Raw genomic sequence first — 20393 nt, 5'->3', positions numbered from 1 at the left:
AAAATGTCTTGCATGCAGGGTCGCTTCAGTTGTGTTCAACTCTTTGCAACCCTGTGGGCTGTGGCCTGCCAGGCTTCTCTGTCAGGGGGTTCTTCAAGCAAGAACACTGGAGTGTATTGGACAATACTGGTTGCCTTACCCTTCTAGAGCACTGTATTTCCTGCTGCCCTAGCCACTAACTCCCCTGAGTACCTGGTGCTGCCAGAATCACTGTGACCCATGCAGCTACAACACCTCTGCACCTGCCCCTCACTGGGGCAGACACAAGTCCTCTAGGACAGCCTCAGGAGCAAACCTCAGTGGATGACCCACATGCAGAGGTGGAAATAAAACCAAAATAGAAACCCAGGGGCAGTGTGGTTGAGGAAGAAGAACCAAAACCTTCTCACCAGCTGTCAAAGCTGCAGATTAAATCCCCATGATCAACTAGGCAAACTTTCTGTGGAACATATGAAAGGACATTGAGGGCTCCCACAAAACAAAATGCGCTAGTTCTCAGAGCTGTGGACAGTGGAGGCAAGATGACACAGGTCAATGACCAGATTAGAATCTGAGGTGCACCCACAGCAGGCCCAGAGACCAGCACAGTGTTGGAAGGCATCCTCAGGAGGTGAGGTGGACTGTGACTCCCAGCATGGGAAAGGATCCTGACAGCAGTGACCAAAGAAAAACATTTATTATGCTTATGTTCTGACTTGTTCTATTGTTAATTTTGGATTTTCTTTTCCATTTCCTTTTTGTTCCCCTTCTGTTGTAGTTGTTGATTTTATTGAAACTAAGAAAGCTAATTAAGCTTTTGAATTTTTTTTTTTTTTTTTTTGCAGTCACACTTTTCATTGTTGTTATAAACCTCTGACTATTTTGGGCTTTTGCATTTTTGTAGAATTTTCATTTTTTTCCTTTATTCTTTCCTCTTCCTTTTTGATATCTTTTTTCTTTCCTCCTTTTTTAATTTTTTAAATCTATTATTATTTTTTCTACACTTATTCCTTTGTATGCTTTTCCTACTGTTCTCTTCCCCTTGCAGTTAACTTTACATAAATCTTCTTTATCTGCCTCTATTTTGCTTTAAATATTTATTCTTTCCTTCCTTTCCTCTCATCATATTTGTTAGTTTTGTTTTCATTGTTTTATACCCTACTTGGCACCTGGCTTCAGTTTTGTTTCCAGTTTGTGCTTTAGTTAGTCTTGTTCTTAACAGGTAAATATAATTTTTGGTTTCCTTTGTTTGCTAGGTCAATCAATTGTACTTTGTTTTGCTGGACTGTTTTGATTTTGCTTATGTTCAGTTCAGTTCAGTTCAGTCGCTCAGTGGTGTCCAACTCTTTGCAATCCCATGAACTACAGCACACAGGCCTCCCTGTCCATTACCAACTCCTGGAATCCACCCAAACCTATGCCCATTGAGTTGGTGATGCCATCCAACCACCTCATCCTCTGCCGTCCCCTTCTCCTCCTGTCCTCAATCTTTCCCAGCATCATAGTCTTTTCAATGAGTCAGCTCTTAGGTGGCCAAAGTACTGGAGTTTCAACTTCAGCATCACTCCTTCCAATGAACACCCAGGACTGATCTCCTTTAGGACAGACTGGTTGGATCTCCTTGCAGTCCAAGGGACTATCAACAGTCTTCTCCAACATAATTCAAAAGCATCAATTCTTCGGAGCTCAGCTTTCTTTATAGTCCAACTCTCACATCCATACATGACCACTGCAAAAACCATAGCCTTGACTAGACGGACCTTTGTTGGCAAAGTAATGTCTCTGCTTTTGAATATGCTGTTTAGGTTGGTCATAACTTTTCTTCCAAGGAGTAAGTGTCTTTTAATTTCACGGCTGCAATCACCATCTGCAGTGATTTTTATGTACGTGTGTATATTTCATAACTTCAATCATATTTACCTGATTTTCTAACAGCCATTTGTCTGAGGTTCATCTTTGGTTTCTTGTTTAGGGTATGTGTTTTAATTTCACTTATTGCCATAACAAACTACTTGTGGAATCTTCATTCCTGATGAGAAATCAAGCCCTGAGTCTTTGGAGTGGGAACACTGACTCCAAGACCCTAGACTACCAGCAAACTAACCCTCAGTTCAGTTCAGTTCAGTCACTCAGTCGTGTCCGACTCTTTGTGACCTCATGAATTGCAGCACGCCAGGCCTCCCTGTCCATCACCAACTCCCAGACTTCACTCAGACTCACATCCATCAAGTCAGTGATGCCATCCAGCCATCTCATCCTGGGTCGTCCCCTTCTCCTCCTGCCCCCAATCCCTCCCAGCATCAGAGTCTTTTCCAATGAGTCAACTCTTCGCATGCGGTGGCCAAAGTACTGGAGTTTCAGCTTTAGCATCATTCCTTCCAAAGAAATCCCAGGGCTGATCTCCTTCAGAATGGACAGGCTGGATCTCCTTGCAGTCCAAGGGACTCTCAGGAGTCTTCTCCAACACCACAGTTCAAAAGCATCAATTCTTTGGTGCTCAGCCTTCTTCACAGTCCAAATCTCACATCCATACATGACCACAGGAAAAACCATAGCCTTGACTAGATGGACCTTAGTCGGCAAAGTAATGTCTCTGCTTTTGAATATGCTATCTAGGTTGGTCATAACTTTTCTTCCAAGGAGTATGCATCTTTTAACTTCATGGCTGCAGTCACCATCTTCAGTGATTTTGGAGCCCAAAAAAATAAAGTCTGACATTGTTTCCACTGTTTCTGCATCTATTTCCCATGAAGTGATGGGACCGGATGCCATGATCTTCGTTTTCTGAATGTATCAAAAAGTGAGAACTCCCACAAAGGAAACCACTTGAATACAACCCCAGGCATCACCCAACCACCTGTTCAGGATGCCTCATCTAAACAACAAATAAAACAAAAATACAAACCCAATCATTAACAGACAGGATTACCACCTCACTCAGCCTTTTCCATGAGAGTAAAAACAAACAAAATTCAGCATAAATCTCACCCTATATGAAGATTACACAAACTATTGCACTAACCTTAGTGGGGCAGAAACCAAAAGGAGGAAAGAATTCAGCCTTTAAGCCTGGGAAAAGGAGACATCAAACACATTAAGTTTAAAAAAAATAATGAAAAGGCAGAGAAACACTGCACAAATGAAGGAACAAACTAGAAACACAGTAGTCCAAATAAGTGAAGAGGAAATAGGCAAACTACATGAAAAAGTATTTAGAATAATGATAGTAGAGATGATCAAAAACCTTGAAAACAGAATGCAGAAAATGCAAGAATCGATTAACAAAGACCTAGAAGAATTAAAGAATAATAAAAAGACAACACTATTACTGAAAGTAAAAATATTCTAGAAGGAATCAATAGCAGAACAGCTGAAAGAGAAGAACGAATCATTAAGCTGGAAGATAAAATGGTGAAAATAACTTCTGAAGAGAAGAATAAATTAAACAGAATGAAAATAACTGAGGATAGTCTCAGAGAACTCTGGGCAATATGAAACACACCAACATTAGAATTATACAGGTCCCAGAAGAACAGAAAAAGAAAGGGTATGTGAAAATTTTTGAAGAGATTATAGTTGAAAATTTCCCCAACATGGAAAAGGAAATAACCAACCAAGTCCAAGAGGCTCAAAGAGCCTATGCAGGATAAACCCAAGGAGAAACACACCAAGACATATGCTAATAAAACTAAAAAAGATTAAACACAAAGAAAAAAATACTAAAAGCAGCAAGGGAAAAGTAACAAGTAACATACAAGGGAAATATCGTATGTTTAACAGCTGATCTTTCAGCACAAACTCTGCAGGAAGGGAATGGCAGGATATAATTAAAGCACTGAAAGCAAAAATCTACAACAAGGTTACTCTACTGAGCATGGATCTCATTCAGAATCAATGGAGAAATCAAAAGGTTTTCAGACAAGCAAAAGTTAAGAGAATTCAGTACCACCAAACCAGTTTTACAACAGATGTTAAAGGGACTTATATATTCAAGAAATACAAGAAAAGATTTACAAAATGAACCCCCCCAAAATTAAGAAAATGGCAATAGTAATATAGATATCAATAATTACTTTAAATGCAAACGAGTTAAAAGCCCCAACCCAAAGACACAGATTTGATGAATGGATACAAAAAAAAGACCCATATACATGCTGTCTACAAGACACCCAGTTCAGACCTAAAGACACATACAAACTGAAAGTGAGAGGATGGAAAACTATATTCCATGGAAATGGAAAGCAAAAGAAAGCTGGAGTAGCAATCCTCATATCAGACAAAATAAACCTTAAAATAAAGAATACCACAAGAGATAAAGAATACTTAGGAATATATCTACCTAAAGAAACTAAAGACCTATATATAGAAAACTATAAAACACTGGTGAAAGAAATCAAAGAGGACACTAATAGATGGAGAAATATACCATGTTCATGGGTCGGAAGAACTCAATATAGTGAAAATGAGTATACTACCCAAAGCAGTCTATAGATTCAATGCAATCCCTATCAAGTTACTAGCGGTATTTTTCACAGAGCTAGAACAAATAATTTCACAATTTGTATGGAAATACAAAAAAAAAAAAACTCGATTGGCAAAGCAATCTTGAGAAAGAAGAATGGAACTGGAAGAATTAACCTGCCTGACTTCAGGAACTACTATAAAGCCACAGTCATCAAGACAGTATGGTACTGGCACAAAAACAGAAATATAGATCAATGGAACAAAATAGAAAGCCCAGAGATAAATCCACACACATATGGACACCTTATCTTTGACAAAGGAGGCAAGAATATACAGTGGAAAAAAGACAATCTCTTTAACAAGTCGTGCTGGGGAAACTGGTCAACCACTTGTAAAAGAATGAAACTAGAACACTTTCTAACACCACACACAAAAATAAACTCAAAATGGATTAAAGATCTAAACATAAGACCAGAAACTATAAAACTCCTAGAGGAGAACATAGGCAAAACACTCTCTGACATAAATCACGGTAGGATCCTCTATGACCTACCTCCCAGAATACTGGAAATAAAAGCAAAAATAAACAAATGGGACCTAATTAAACTTAAAAGCTTCTCCACAACAAAGGAAACTCTAAGCAAGATGAAAAGACAGCCTTCAGAATGGGAGAAAATAATAGCAAATGAAGCAACTAACAAACAACTAATCTCAAAAATATACAAGCAACTCCCACAGCTCAATTCCAGAAAAATAAATGACTCAATCAAAAAGTGGGCCAAAGAACTAAACAGACATTTCTCCAAAGAAGACATACAGATGGCTAACAAATACATGAAAAGATGCTCAACATCACTCATTATTAGAGAAATGCAAATCAAAACCACAATTAGGTTCCATTTCACGCCAGTCAGATGGCTGCTATCCGAAAGTCTACAAGCAATAAATGCTGGAGTGGGTGTGGAGAAAAGGGAAGCCTCTTGCACTGTTGGTGGGAATGCAAACTAGTACAGCCACTATGGAGAACAGTGTGGAGATTCCTTAAAAAACTGAAACTAGAACTGCCTTATGACCCAGCAATCCCACTGCTGGGCATATACACAGAGGAAATCAGAACTGAAAGAGACATGTGTACCCCAAAGTTCATCGCAACACTGTTTATAAGAGCCAGGACATGGAAGCAACCTAGATGTCCATCAGCAGATGAATGCATAAGAAAGCTGTGGTACACAAACACAATGGAGTATTACTCAGCCATTAAAAATAATACATTTGAATCAGTTCTAATGAGGTGGATGAAACTGGAGTCGATCATACAGAGTGAAGTAAGCCAGAAAGAAAAACACCAATACAGTATACTAATGAAGAACATGGCATCTGGTCCCATCACTTCATGGGAAATAGATGGGGAAACAGTGGAAACAATGTCAGACTTTATTTTTTTGGGCTCCAAAATCACTGCAGATGGTGACTGCAGCCATGAAATTAAAAGATGCTTATTCCTTGGAAGAAAAGTTATGACCAACCTAGACAGCATATTCAAAAGCAGAGATATTACTTTGCCAAAAAAGCTCTGTCTAGTCAAGGTTACGGTTTTTCCAGTGGTCATGTATGGATGTGAGAGTTGGACTGTAAAGAAAGCCGAGCACAGAAGAAGTGATGCTTTTGAACTGTGGCGTTGCAGAATACTCTTGAGAGTCCCTTGAACTGAAAGGAGATCCAACCAGTCCATTCTAAAGGAGATCAGTCCTGGGTGTTCTTTGGAAGGAATGATGCTAAAGCTGAAACTCCAGTACTTTGGCCACCGCATGCGAAGAGTTGACTCATTGGAAAAGACTCTGATGCTGGGAGGGATTGGGGGCAGGAAGACAAGGGGACGACAGAGGATGAGATGGCTGGATGGCATCACTGACTCAATGCACATCAGTTTGAGTGAACTCCGGGAGATGGTGATGGACAGGGAGGGTGTGCTGCGATTCATGGGGTTGCAAAGAGTTGGACACAACTGAGTGACTGAATTGAAATGAACTGACATGAACGCATATATATGGAACTAGAAAGATGGTAATGATAGCCCTATATGCGAGACAGCAAAAGAGACACAGATGTACAGAACAGTCTTTTGGTCTCTGTGGGAGAGGGCAAGGGTGGGATGATTTGGGGGAATGTCATGGAAACATGTTTAATATCATATAAGAAACGTATCACCAGTCCAGGTTCGATACAGGATCCTTGGGGCTGGTGCACTGGGATGATCCGGAGAGATGGTATCGGGAGGGAGGTGGGAGGGGTTTCAGGAAGGGGAACACGTGTATGCCCATGGCAGATTCATGTTGATGTATGGCAGAACCAATACAATATTGTAAAGTAATTAGCCTCCAATTAAAATAAATAAATTTAAATTTTAAAAATTACATTCCCTTAAAAAAAAAAAGGACACTACATAATGATCAGGGGATCAATCCAAGAGGAAGACATAACAATTATAAACATCTATGCACCCAACATAGGAACATCTCAATACATAAGAAAAACACTAACAGACAGAAAAGGAGAAACTGACAGTAACACAGTAATAGTAGGAGACTTTAACACCCCACTAACACCAATGGACAGATCATCAAAACAGAAAATTAATATGGAAACACAAATCTTAAATGATACATAAGATGAAAATCTGTCCTTGACTGACAGCCGACAGCCAGTGAAGGTTCAAATGCTCAACGAGAAGCAGCAGTAGGAAAGGCTGGGCACCAGGCATGTCATCAAGCTATGATGAGTGGCTGAAGGGCATTTTCTTGCCAGTTAGGGCTAACAAATATGTTGCTATCAAAGTTCATATAGTCACCTTGGAAATTAATATGTATACAGACTAGACACATCAGTGTCTCCACTTGAGAATGCAATGGCAAACTACTTAGTATTCTTGCCTTAAGAACCCCATGGACAGTATGGGAAGGCAAAAAGATATGACACTGAAAGAGCGACCCCACAGGTTGGTAGGTGCCCAGTATTATATTGGGGTAGAGCAGAGATATAGCTACAGAAAGAATGAAGAGGGTAAGCCAAAGTGGAAATGACATCCAGTTCTGGTTGTATCTGGTGGTGAAAGTAAAGTAAAATGCTGTAAAGAACAATATTGCATAGGAACCTGGAATGTTAGGTCCATGAAGCAAGGCAAACTGGATGTGGTCAAACATGAAATGGCAAAAGTTAATATTGCTATTTTAGCAATCAGTGAACTAAAATGGACAGAAATCTGATAATTTAATTCAGATGACCATTATATCTATTACTGTGGGAAAGAGTTCCATAGAAGGAATGGAGTAGCCCACATAGTCAACAAGAGAGTCTGAAATGCAGTACTTGGTTGAAATCTCAAAAATGACAGAATGATCTTAGATAGTTTTCATGGCAAACCATTCAACATCACAGTAAACCAGGTCTATGCCTCAACCTCTAATGCTGAAAAAGCTGAAGTTGAATGACTCCATGAAGACCTACAAGAACTCCTAGAACTAACATCAGAAAATATGCCCTTTTCATCATAGAGGAGTGGAATGCAAAAGTAGGAAGTCAAGAGATGCTGGGAATAACAGGCAAGTTTAGCCTTGGAGCACAAAATGAAGCAAGGCAAAGGCAAAAGCAAAGCAAGGCAAAGAGTTTTGCCAAGAGAATGCACTGATCATAGCAGACACACTCTTCCAACAACACAAGAGAAGATTCTACATGGGCATTACCAGATGGTCTGTACAGAAATCAGATTGATTATATTCTTTGCAGCCAAAGATGGAAAAGCTCAGTACAGTCATAGGATAAAAACAGAGAGAGAGAGAGATCTAGAATTGACTGTGGCTCAGATCACCAGCTTCTTATTGCAAAATTCAAGCTCAAATTGAAGAAAGCAGGGAGAAACACAAGGCCACTCAGATACAACCTAAATCAAAATCTTAAGATTATAAGGTGGAGGTGATAAAGTGATTCAAGGGGCTAGATCTAGTAGACAGAGTGCTTGAAGAACTATGGATGGAGATTCATAACATTGTACAGAAGGTGATGACCCAAAATCATTCCCAAGAAAAAGAAATTTAAGAAGGCAAAGTTGTTGTCTGAGGAGGCCTTACAAATAGCTGAGAAAAGAAGAGAAACGAAAGGCAATGGAGAAAGGGAAAGATACACCAAACTGAATGCAGAGTTTCAGAGAATAACAAGGAGAGATAAGAAAGCCTTCTTAAGTGACCAATGCAAATAAATAAGAGGAAAACAATAGAATGGGAAAGACAATAGATCTCTTAAAAAAAAAAACTGGAGAAGGGAAATTTTCATACAAAGATAGGCACAATAAAGGACAAACAGGAGGACCTAACAGAAGCAGAAAAGAGGAAGAAAAGGTGGCAAGAATACACTGAAGAACTGTACAGAAAAGTTCTTAATGACCCAGTTAACCAAGATGGTGTGGTCACTCGCCTAGAGCCAGACATCCTGGAGTGTGAAGTCAAGTGGACTTTAAGAAGCATTACTATGAACATAGCTAATGGAGGTGATGGAATTCAGGTTGAGCTATATCAAATCTTAAAAGATGATGCTGATAAGGTGCTGTACTCTTTAGGCCAGCAAATTTGTAAAGTCAGCAGTGGTCACAGGACTGGGAAAGGTCAGTTTTCATTACAATCCCAAAGAAAGGCAATGCTAAAGAATGTTCAAATTACTGCACAATTGCATTCATTTCACATGCCAGCAGGATTATGCTCAAAATCCTTCAAACTAGGCTATGGAAAACGTGAACTGAGAACTTTCAGATGTACAAGCTGAATTTAGAGAAGGCAGAGGAATGAGGAATCAAATAGCCAACACAGGCTGGATCATAGAAAAACCAAGGCAATTCCAAAAACATCACATCTACTTCTGCTTCATTGACTATGTTAAAGTATTTGTGTGGATCACAACAAACGGTGGAATATTCTTACAGAGATGGGAATACTAAACCACCTTACCTGCCTCCTGAGAAACCTGTATGCAGGTGAAGAAGCAACAGTTAGAACCAGACATGGAACAATGGACTGGCTCCAAATTGGGAAAGGAGTATGTCAAGGCTGTATATTGTTACCCCCTGCTTATTTAACTTATATGTAGAGTATATCATGCAAAATGCTGAGCTGGATGAAGCACAAGTTGGAATCGAGATTGTGGGGAAAAATATCAACAACCTCAGATATGCAGATGATACTACTTTAATGGCAGAAAGTGAAGGGAAACTAAAGAGCCTCTTGATGAAAGTGAAAGAGGAGAGTAAAAAAGCTGGCTTAAAACTCAACATTCAGAAAACAAAGGTCATGGCATCCAGTCCCATTACTTCATGGCAAATAGATGGGGAAACAATGGAAACACTGACAGACTTATTTTTTTTTTGGCTCCAAAATCAATGTGGACAGTGACTGCAGCCATGAAATTAAGGGACACTTGCCCCTTGGGCTTCCCTGGTGGCTCAGAGGTTAAAGCATCTGCCTCCAATGCAGGAGACCTGTGTTTGATCCCTGGGTCGGGAAGATCCCCTGGAGAAGGAAAATGGCAACCCACTCCAGTATTCTTGCCTGGAGAATCCCCTGGATGGAGGAGCCTGGTAGGCTACAGTTCACTTGGTCGCAAAGAGTCAGACACGACTGAGTGACTTCACCTTGCCCCTCAGAAGAATGGCTATGAAAAACCTAAACAGTGTATTAAAATAGAGATATCACTTGGCTGACAAAGTTCCATATATAGTCAAAGCTATGGTTTTTCCAGTAGTCATGTATGAATATGATAGTTGAACCATTAAGAAGGGTGACTGCCAAAGAATTGACATGTTCAAACCGTGGTGTTAGAGAAGACTGTTGAGAGTCCTTTGGACATCAAGGAGATCAAACCAGTCAATCTAAAGGAAATCAACCCTGAATATTCAGTGCAAGGACTGATGCTGAAGCTGAAGTTCCAATATTTTGGCCACCTGATTCAAAGAGCTGACTTACTGTAAAAGACCCTTATGCTGGGAAAAATAAGGGCAAGAGGAGAAGGAGGGACAGAGGATGGGATGGTTGGATGGCATCACTGACTTGACATGAGTTTGAGTAAACTCAGGGAGATAGTGATCAACAGAGAAGCTTGGTGTGCTGCAGTTCATGGGGTCACAGAGTCAGAAACGACTTAGCATCTGAACAACAATAACAAATCAGTCCTTTACTTGCCTAGTGGGACACAGTTCATCTACAATCCATTATTAGAGCCAGACAAAATGCTGAAAGTCAAGGAATTAATGCAGAGAATTTAGGTTTACCGGAGGATCCTCCTTTCTGCAACACTCACAGGCAGTGGTAAGACTAAGTTGTTCAAAGTACCTTCTCACAGTCTTGCTTGATAGTGAAGGCTTTAATAAAAAGAGTTTCCAAATGGCTCTCCAAATGGAGAATATGTTGACTCCACAATTTAGAGACAATGCCCCTCAAAAGCAGGAAGTAGTTTTGGAATGAAAATGATGCCCCTTTCCCTTGGCAACACAATTCTCCTAAAAGAAAAGGGGCGAGGGATGAGAGAGTCAATTCCTAAGTAGGTTGACAAGAAGTCTGTGGTCCCCAAAGAGGAGCAAGGGGTCTGGGGCTCTCAAAGAAGAGATGGAGATCTGGAATTCTCAAGGAGGAAGAAAGGATGAACTTTTTTTCTACATTCCTTAGTCTTAGTAAGGATTATATAACAACAATGTATCCTGCTTGAGGACCTGTTTCTCCTTCTTGAGAACCTTCTGACTAGTCCTGTTAACTTAAAAAGTATATTATGGGAGTGGGTCTGGAAAAATCATTCTATTGTTAATTCTAATCCTGTCATCTTAAAATGAAAATTGTGGGAATGGGTCTAGTAAGATCTTTACAACCTTGAGACATTCTTTTGATTTATTGCAATAACCCATTAAAAAGTATACAACTCCCTTGCTAAGAATAGTGAGGGGGGCCCTCTCTGTTCCCCTTCTGATGTCTATGTCAGAAGCTTTCTCTGTCCCTTTTTATACGTTATTAAAACACTGTTACACAAAAGCTCTTGAGTGATCAAGCCTACTCACTGGTCCTGAAGCTAAATCTTCTTCAGAGATCACAAATCCAACATTGTTCACTGTAAGCTATCATCTTGGGGGCTCATCTTAGTCGGGGATCTTCAGGACAAGGTAAGAACACTCAAGAGTTCTAACCCTCTGTTTTCTCAATACACATGTTTTCTACTTTACTTCCCTAACTCTAGGGTGTGCCTGTGTGAATGAATGACATGCCCTGTGCAAAGCAAGGGACAAGCCCTGGTGGCTCATAATCACTGAAGGCAGCCCCAGAAACGGGCACCTTGTCAGGGGTTTATACCGACCTGCCAATGCCAAGAGACTCCCAACATCCCTGCGAGGGGAGCAGCCAGAAATGGGCAAAGCGTGTGGACCGAACTTTCCTTTCTCAGTCAACTATTCCTGGTCTCTTTGACCATTTTGTAATTGTGTGGGCAATTAGAACTACTAACCTAATCTAATTCTTAGAATGTTGCTGTTCACTCTTGTTATCTCTTGTTTGATAACTTCCAATTTGCCTTGATTCATGGACCTAACATTCCAGGTTCCTATGCAATATTGCTCTTTATAGCATCGAACCTTGCTTCTATTACCAGTCCCATCCACAATTGGGTGTTGTTTTTGCTTTGGCTGCATCCCCTCATTCTTTCTCGAGTTATTTCTCCACTGATCTCCAGTAGCATATTGGGCACCTACTGACCTGGGGAGTTCATCTTTCAGTGTCCTAACTTTTTGTCTTTTCATACTGTTCATGGGGTTCTCAAGGCAAGAATACTGAAGTGGTTTGCCATTCCCTTCTCCAGTGGACCAGATTCTGTCAGACACTCCACAGTGACATGTCCGTCTTGGGTGGTGCCACATGATTCTGAAGACATATATGCTGACAAAGCAAGAGATTTTATTGCAAAAGAGCAAACGGGCAGAGAGCAGCAGGGTAAGGGAACCCATTAAAGCTCTGCAACAGGAATCCCTTAGAAGAAAGATTCCTTCTAAGGCAGGAATCTCTTAGAAGAAATGGAGTAGCCATCATAGTCAACAAAAGAGTCTGAAATGCAATACATGGATGCAATCTCAAAAACGAAAGAATGATCTCTCTTCATTTCCAAGGCAAACCATTCAATACCACGGTAAAACAAGTCTATGCCCAACCAGTAATGCTGAAGAAGCTGAAGTTGAACAGTTCTATGAGGACCTACAAGACCTTCTAGAAATAACACCTAAAAAAGATGTCCTTTTCATTATAGGGGACTGAAATGCAAAAGTAGGAAGTCAAGAAACACCTGGACTAACAGGCAAATTTGGCCTTGGAATACAGAATAAAGCAGGGCAAAGGCTAATAGAGTTCTGCCAAGAGAAGGCACTGCTCATAGCAAACACCCTCTTCCAACAACACAAGGGAACACTCTACACATGGACATCACCAGATGGTCAACACCAAAATCAGACTGATTATATTCTCTGCAGCCAAAGATGGAGATGCTCTATACAGTCAGCAAAAACAAGACTGGGAGCTGACTGTGGCTCAGATCATGAACTCCTTATTGCCAAATTCAGACGTAAATTGAAGGAAGTAGGGAAAACCACTAGACCATTCAGGTATGACCTAAATCAAATCCCTTATGAGTGTACAGTGGAAGTGAGAAATATATTTAAGGGACTAGATCTGAGAGACAGCATGCTTGATGAACTATGGACAGAGATTCAGGACATTGTACAGAGAGAGGGATCAAGACCATCTCCCAAAAAAAGTGAAATGGCTGTCTGAGGAGGCCTTACAAATAGCTGTGAAAAGAAGTGAAAAGCAAAGGAGAGAAGGAAAGATATACACATTTGAATGCCGAGTTCCAAAGAATAGCAAGGAGAGATAAGAAAGTCTTCCTCAGTGATCAATGCAAAGAAATAGAGGAAAAAATAGAATGGGAAAGACTAGAGATCTCTTCAAGAAAATTAGAGATACCAAGGGAACATTTCATGCAAAGATGGGCTCTATAAAGGACAGAAATGGTATGGACCTAACAGAAGCAGAAGATATTAAGAAGAGGTGGCAGGAATACACAGAACTGTACAAGAAAGATCTTCATGACCCAGATAATCACAATGGTGTGATCACTCACCTAGAGCCAGACTTCCTGGAACAAGTAGGCCTTAGGAAGCCTCACTATGAACAAAGCTAGTGAGGTGATGGAATTCCAGTTGAGCTATTTCAAATCCTAAAAAATGCTGCTGTGAAAGTGCTGTACTCAATATGCCAGCAGATTTGGAAAACTCAGCAGTGGCCACAGGACTGAAAAAGGTCAGTTTTCATTCCAATCCCAAAGGAAGGCAATGCCAAAGAATGCCTCAAACTACCACACAATTGCACTCATCTCACACACTAGTAAAGTAATGCTTAAAATTCTCCAAGCCAGGCTTCAGGAATACGTGAACAGTGAACTTCCAGATGTTCAAGCTGGTTTTAGAAAATGCAGAGGAACCAGAGATCAAATTTCCAACATCTGCTGGATCATTGAAAAAGCAAGAGAGTTCCAGAAAAACATCTATTTCTGCTTTATTGACTATGCCAAAGCCTTAGACTGTGTGGATCACAATAAACTGTAGAAAATTCTGAAAAAAGAGATGGGAATACCACACCACCTGACCTGACTCTTGAGAAACCTGTATGCAGGTCAGGAAGCAACAGTTAGAACTGGACTGTTAAACAATAGACTGGTTCCAAATAGGAAAAGGAGTATGTCAAGGTTCTATATTGTCATCCTGCTTATTTATCTTATATGCAGAGTACATCATAAGAAATGCTGGGCTGGATGAAGCACAAGCTGGAATCAAGATTGCTGGGAGAAATATCAATAACCTCAGATATGCAGATGATAACACCTTTAAGGCAGAAAGCAAAGAAGAACTAAAGAGCCTCTTGATGAAAGTGAAAGAGAAGAGTGAAAAAGTTGCCTTAAAGCTCAACATTCAGAAAACTAATATCATGGCATCTGGTCCCATCACTTCATGGGAAATACATGGAGAAACAGTGGAAACAGTGTCAGACTTTATTTTACTGGGCTCCAAAATCACTGCAAATGGTGACTGCATCCATGAAATTAAAAGGTGCTTACTGCTTGGAAGGAAAATTATGACCAACCTAGACAGCATATTAAAAAGCAGAGACATTACTTTTCAACAAAGTTCTGTCTAGTCAAGGCTATGGTTTTTCCAGTGGTCATGTATGGATGTGAGAGTTGGGCTATAAAGACAGCTGAGCTCCAAAGAATTGATGCTTTTGAACTGTGGTGTTGGAGAAGACTCTTGAGAGTCCCTTGGACTGCAAGAAGATCCAACCTGTCCATACTAAAGGAGATTAGTCCTGGGTGTTCTTTGGAAGGACTGATGCTGAAGCTGAAACTCCAATGCTTTGGCCACCTCATGTGAAGAGCTGACTCATTTTAAAAGACCCTGATGCTGGGAAAGATTGAGGGCAGGAGGAGAAGGGGACAACAGAGATTGTTGCATGGCATCACCAACTCAGTGGACATGGGTTTTGGTGGACTCCAGAAATTAATGATGGACATGGAGGCCTGGCATGCTGCGATTCATGGGGTCGCAAAGATTGAGACACGACTGAGTGATGAACTGAACTGAACCTAACCTTATCTGCTGAATTATAGACTTCCAAGGGACTTGTGATCCATGCTGTTACTGTGTACTTTACTTAGAACACCTGTATGGAAGCACCTAGCCTGGCTAAGAGCCAAAAGTTACTGTATGGAAGCGCCTAGCCTTGCTAGGAGCCGAAAGTTACCAAAGCACATTTGGGAGCAAGGCAGAACTCTAGTTTCATGAATGTGTCTCAGGCTAGAGGGCACTCTCTTGGCTGCTTGCCTAAGGGGCCAATGACCTGAAAGTGAGTCTTTGTCATGGCTGTGTCTCGGATCTATATGCATAGAAGCATTGCTGGTGACCATGAGGTTTTTGAGGACACAGATCAGGAACTGCAGTATCTGTTCTGATTGGATTTGCAATGGGCTTCTTCCTTTGGTGGTGCTAGCTTTTAGCAGATCAGAGAAAGTGCTCCACTGGCTTCTGTCTTAGATATTCTTTTGAGGAGTCTGTGGAAATGAACTGGAAGGATTGACTCTAGTAACTCGAGGATAAAAATAACTTTTCTCCTTACTGGCCACCCTCCACTACCTCTTTTGCCATCACATATACTGATATAGTGATAACTAACCACTTCTACTGTAGTCAGGATTGTATTCAGGAATGTGCACAGGCACGTGGAAGACAGATGCTTCCCCTAGCAGTCGTAGCTTTGGAAACATTCTGGGAAAGCTATACTGCACCACCCCAGGTGGCATCAGTGGAAAAGGGTAAATCAAACAGAGGTCTTGGTGGTATGGAACTAGAAATCAATTTGGGATGCCGTCAGGTCTACTCCTGGTGCATTTCCACCCTACCTCGGTGGTAGAACCAGGAGGGATGAGTACGATGCCTGTGTTGGTAAGGGGCCGACTAAGCCCAACCAGGGAAGGAAAGCTTTGGTGGAAAGTCTGTCCACACCCCCATCTAGAGCAGGGAAGGACACTTCCAGAGGAAAGAAGCCAAGGCTGTGGATGCCACTTTTATCTCTCTTACAGATGGGAGCGAGCAGTTCCAAAAATACTCCTTTAAAATGTATTTTAAAGAACTGAGACAAGTTTGATCCCCAGAATTTAAAAAAGAAACGCCTGATCTTCTTCTGTGATACTGAGTGGCCATGGTATTCTTTCAAAGACAGAAACGCTGGCCTGTTGAAGGGTTTCAATTATAATACAGTTTTACAATTAGTCGGTTCTATAGAGAACAAGAGAAATGGGTATACATGTCTTGAAGGCAAGGGAAACAGGGAACACAAAATAGCTCTCCTTCCTGTTGGAAGCCAAGCAGTTCCCATAACAAAACCACTTTGTCAGATGCATTCTTGAAGGACTAAAGTGAGCGTTCATTAAGACTTTAAACTATGCTAAGTTGGCTGACATAGAACAGGGGGAGAAGGAAACGCCTGGTAAATTCTTAGATAGACTACAAGAAGCTCTCTGTAAGTTTACTGATGTTGATCCCGAAAGGGCAGAGGAGGAATGATCTTAAAAAAAGATTTCTCACTAAGTCAGCTCCAGATATCCACCATAAGTTACGAAAACAGGCATTGGGACCAAATAAGTCTTAAGAAAAACTGTTACAGCTGGCTCAGACAGTTATTACAGTAGAGAATATGAGGAGGAGAAACGACAACAGAAAAGAACCAAAGGAAAGGCCCAGGCTCTAGTGATGGCTGTGGAAACTTCTATAAATCCATCTGAGAGAAAAATGCCCAGAGGAACCCAGGTGAAAAGGGATGGGCTTGTTATTACTGTGGAAAGGAGGGTCATCTCATGTGAAGTTGCCCTCAGGCATCTAAGCTGCTCCAGTTCCATGTTCAGTTTGCAAAGGACCATACTGGAGAAGAGACTGCCCTCGAGGTGTAGGCCCCAGGGGTCAGACTCTCGAGACAATCAAGACTGAAGGTGCTTTAGGGTCCCCACACAAGCTCCCATCCTAATAACACCTGAGGAACCCCAGGTATTAATAATTGTGGCAGGCCAATCAGTTGACTTTCTTTTAGAACCTGAGGCAACTTTCTCAGTGTTGACTAAAGCCCCTGGTCCACTTTCCTCCCAATCCACTACTGTAATGGGACTGTTAAGATGAGCCAAATGCTATTATTTCAGTCATACTTTAAGCTGCAACTGGGACTCTGCTGTTTCCTCAGGAGTTTCTGATCGTGCCAGAGTCTCCCTCACCCCTTTTGGGGAGGAGTATCCTGAACAAGGTCTAGGCCTCTGTTTTCATGAATATGGAACCTACTCTTTTAACTGAAGAAAATGTAAATCCTAAAGTGTGGGCTGATGGAAAAACTGTGGGTTAAGCACAAAATGTTCCTTTCCTTATTAAGCTCAAACACCCTCACTTATTTCCACATCAAAAGCAGTATCCATTAAAGCCTGAGGTTAAGGAAGAGTTAAAACCCATCACTGAAAATTTAAAGGAACAGGGGCTATTAATTCCTTGTAATAGTCCATGCAACACTCCTATTTTTGGTGTGAAAAAGTCAAATGATAAATGGAGACTAGTTCAAGATTTATGAATAATAAGTGCCTAATCCTTATATTTTGTTGTCTGAAATTCCTGAATGAGCCAAATATTTTTCAGTCATTGATTTGAAGAATGCTTTCTGGAGTTAAACCTGTACTATACCATCCTCTACCTATGACTTTAAGACAACTGAGAGGATAATCCTCTTGGACACTACAGGCTATTGGCACATTTGGATTCCGGGTTATGGGGAAATTGCCCAGTCTTTAATGAGGGCTTGAACTATCCCCCAAAGAAGAGACTGTCTCTATGACAGTTTTTGCACACAGATATTGTCATAGATCCTAAAGCCTTAGAATTAACTATATGACTCAGCTTTCAGCTTTTCAAAAGACATTACAAGAACTCCAGGAGGTGACCCCTGACCCAGCCTCCACAATCGTTCTAGCTGCTGTGTCTGTGGAGCTCTCCCCTCCTCATCAATTGAAGGCTTAGCATAGTTAGTTTCTCTCATTTAAGGAAAGGACTTTCTTCAAGTCTCCAAATACCTTCAGCAACAACAATCATATGTGATGCCTCTTCTTGATCTGATTACATCTAACAAGCCTAAGATGGACTGATAACATATTGTACCTTAACTATGGACATAATGTAACTTTTAATATTGATTATGTTTTAACTTGGTTTAATGACTATTTTGCCTTATATCTGTAACTGTATAATGGGATTTGTTTCTAACTGTCTGAAAACCTTTAAGTTACAAATAGTTGTACAGACTCCTACAAGTGCCACAGCCTCCTCCAACTATTACTTGGGGCCCCTGGATCAGAGACACTCAATATGAGGGTTAGGTGAATATGTTACCTCCACAATTTAGGGATGACATCCCTCAAAAGCAAGAAGTAGTTATGGAATGAAAATGATGCTCCTTTCCCTTGGCAACATAATTCTTCTAAAAGAAAAGGGGGGAATGAGAGAGTCAATTTTTAGGTAGGTTGATAAGAAGTCCATGGTCCCTGAAGAGGAGCAAGGGGTCTGGGGCTCTCAAAGAGGAGATAGAGGTCTGGAATTCTCAAGAAGAAGGAAAGGACAAACATTTTTTCTACATTCCTTAGTCTTAGCGCAGTAGACCCGGGTTCTATCCCTGGGTCGGGAAGATCCCCTGGAGAAGGAAATGGTAACCCACTCCAGTACTCTTGCCTGAAAAACTCCATGGACTGTCTGCTGAGGAGCCTGGTAGCCGACAGTCCATGGAGTCGCAAAGAGTCACGACTGAGTGACTTTCACTAGTCTTAGTAAGGATTATGTAACAGCAATGTATCCTGCTTGAGGACAAGTTTCTCCTTCTTGAGAACCTTCTGACTAATCTTGTTATCTTAAAATGTATATTATGGGAGTGGGTCTGGTAGAATCTTTCTATTGTTAATTCTAATCCTTTCATCTTAAAATGTAAATTTTGGGAGTGGGTCTAGTAAGATCTCTACAACCTTGAGACATTCTTTTGGTTTACTGTAATAACCAATTAAAAAGTACATAGCTCCCTTGCTAAGACTAGTTAGGAGAGCACTCTCCATCCCCCTTCTGATGTCTGTGTCAGAAACTTTCTCTGTCCCTTTTTATATTTTAATAAAATTCTGCTACAGAAAAGCTCTTGAGTGATCAAGCCTGGTCCCTGGTCCCAAAGCTAAATCTTCTTTGGAGATCACGAATCTGACATCATTCACTGTAAGCTATCAACTTCATGGCAAATAGATGGTAAAAAAGTGGAGACAGTGGCAGATTTTATATTCCTGGACTTCAACATCATTGCAGATGGTGACTACAGCCATGAAATTAAAAGACGCTTCTTGGAAGAAAAGCCATGACAAACCTAGATGGCATGTTAAAAAGCAGAGACATCACTTTATTGATAAAAGTCCATATAGTCAATGCTATGGTTTTTCCAGTAGTCATGCACAGATGTAAGACCTGGACCATAAGGAAGGCTGAGTACCAAAGAAGTGATGCTTTCAAACTATGCTTCTGGAGAACACTCTTGAGAGTCCCTTGGACAGCAAGGAGATCAAACCAGTCAATCCTAACAGAAATCAACCCTGAATATTCATTGCAAGGTTTGATGCTGAAGCTCCAATACTTTGGCCACCTGATGCAAAGAGCTAACTTCCTGGAAAAGACCCCGATGCTGGGAAAGATTGAGGGCAGGAGGAGAAGGGAGCAACAGAGGGTAAGATAGTTGGATGGCATCATCAACTCAATGGACATGAGTTTGAGCAACTTCCAGGAGATAGTGAAAGGCAGGTTAGCTTGGCGTGTTGCAGTCCATGGGGTCACAAAGAGTCGAAAATGACTTAGGGACTGAACAACAACAAGCCCATATGCACAAATCCAACTTTCCCATTAACACTGCAAAGCTCACTACATGGGGAGGGGCATTGCAGCATGAGTGAAATAGAAGTATTAGAGAGGGTTTTGACACATAGATACCTTTGGTCTTGTGTCTACAACATACAGGAACTGGCTCCCTGGATTTGTCTGGCGAATAGCCTCTAGCAGGAGTTCATCATCTATGCAACGAGTATAAAATCCAGACAGAGGCTGGCTACAGCGGCAAATGGCAGCCTGTAAAGAAAAATGTGTCAGTTGAGTGATCATATTTACAGGTGGTCAAAAATCTTCCTTGTTCCCACGTTCAATGAGAAGAGGATGAGCCAACTCAGGATAGTGAAATTAAAAAGAAAAAAAATGTAGCTCTGAAATCCAGCATTTCAGTAACATT

The 20393-nt window shown here is 40.9% G+C and overlaps 1 protein-coding gene across 1 annotated transcript in view; it reads right to left on the bottom strand.

The window, feature by feature from the left end:
• Positions 1 to 20393, bottom strand: part of MTMR8 (myotubularin related protein 8) — a 196878-nt gene that overhangs the window by 144628 nt on the left and 31857 nt on the right. Inside the window, 1 exon segment of the mRNA XM_068963219.1 lies at positions 20102 to 20236. Coding sequence (XP_068819320.1) covers positions 20102 to 20236 — 135 coding nt within the window.

This window comes from Capricornis sumatraensis, chromosome X (assembly GCF_032405125.1).
Source record: "Capricornis sumatraensis isolate serow.1 chromosome X, serow.2, whole genome shotgun sequence".
In the NCBI taxonomy this organism is placed as follows: Eukaryota; Metazoa; Chordata; class Mammalia; order Artiodactyla; family Bovidae; genus Capricornis; species Capricornis sumatraensis.
The sequence above is the reverse complement of the archived record's forward strand: the minus strand, read 5'-3'. Positions and strand labels throughout refer to the sequence as shown.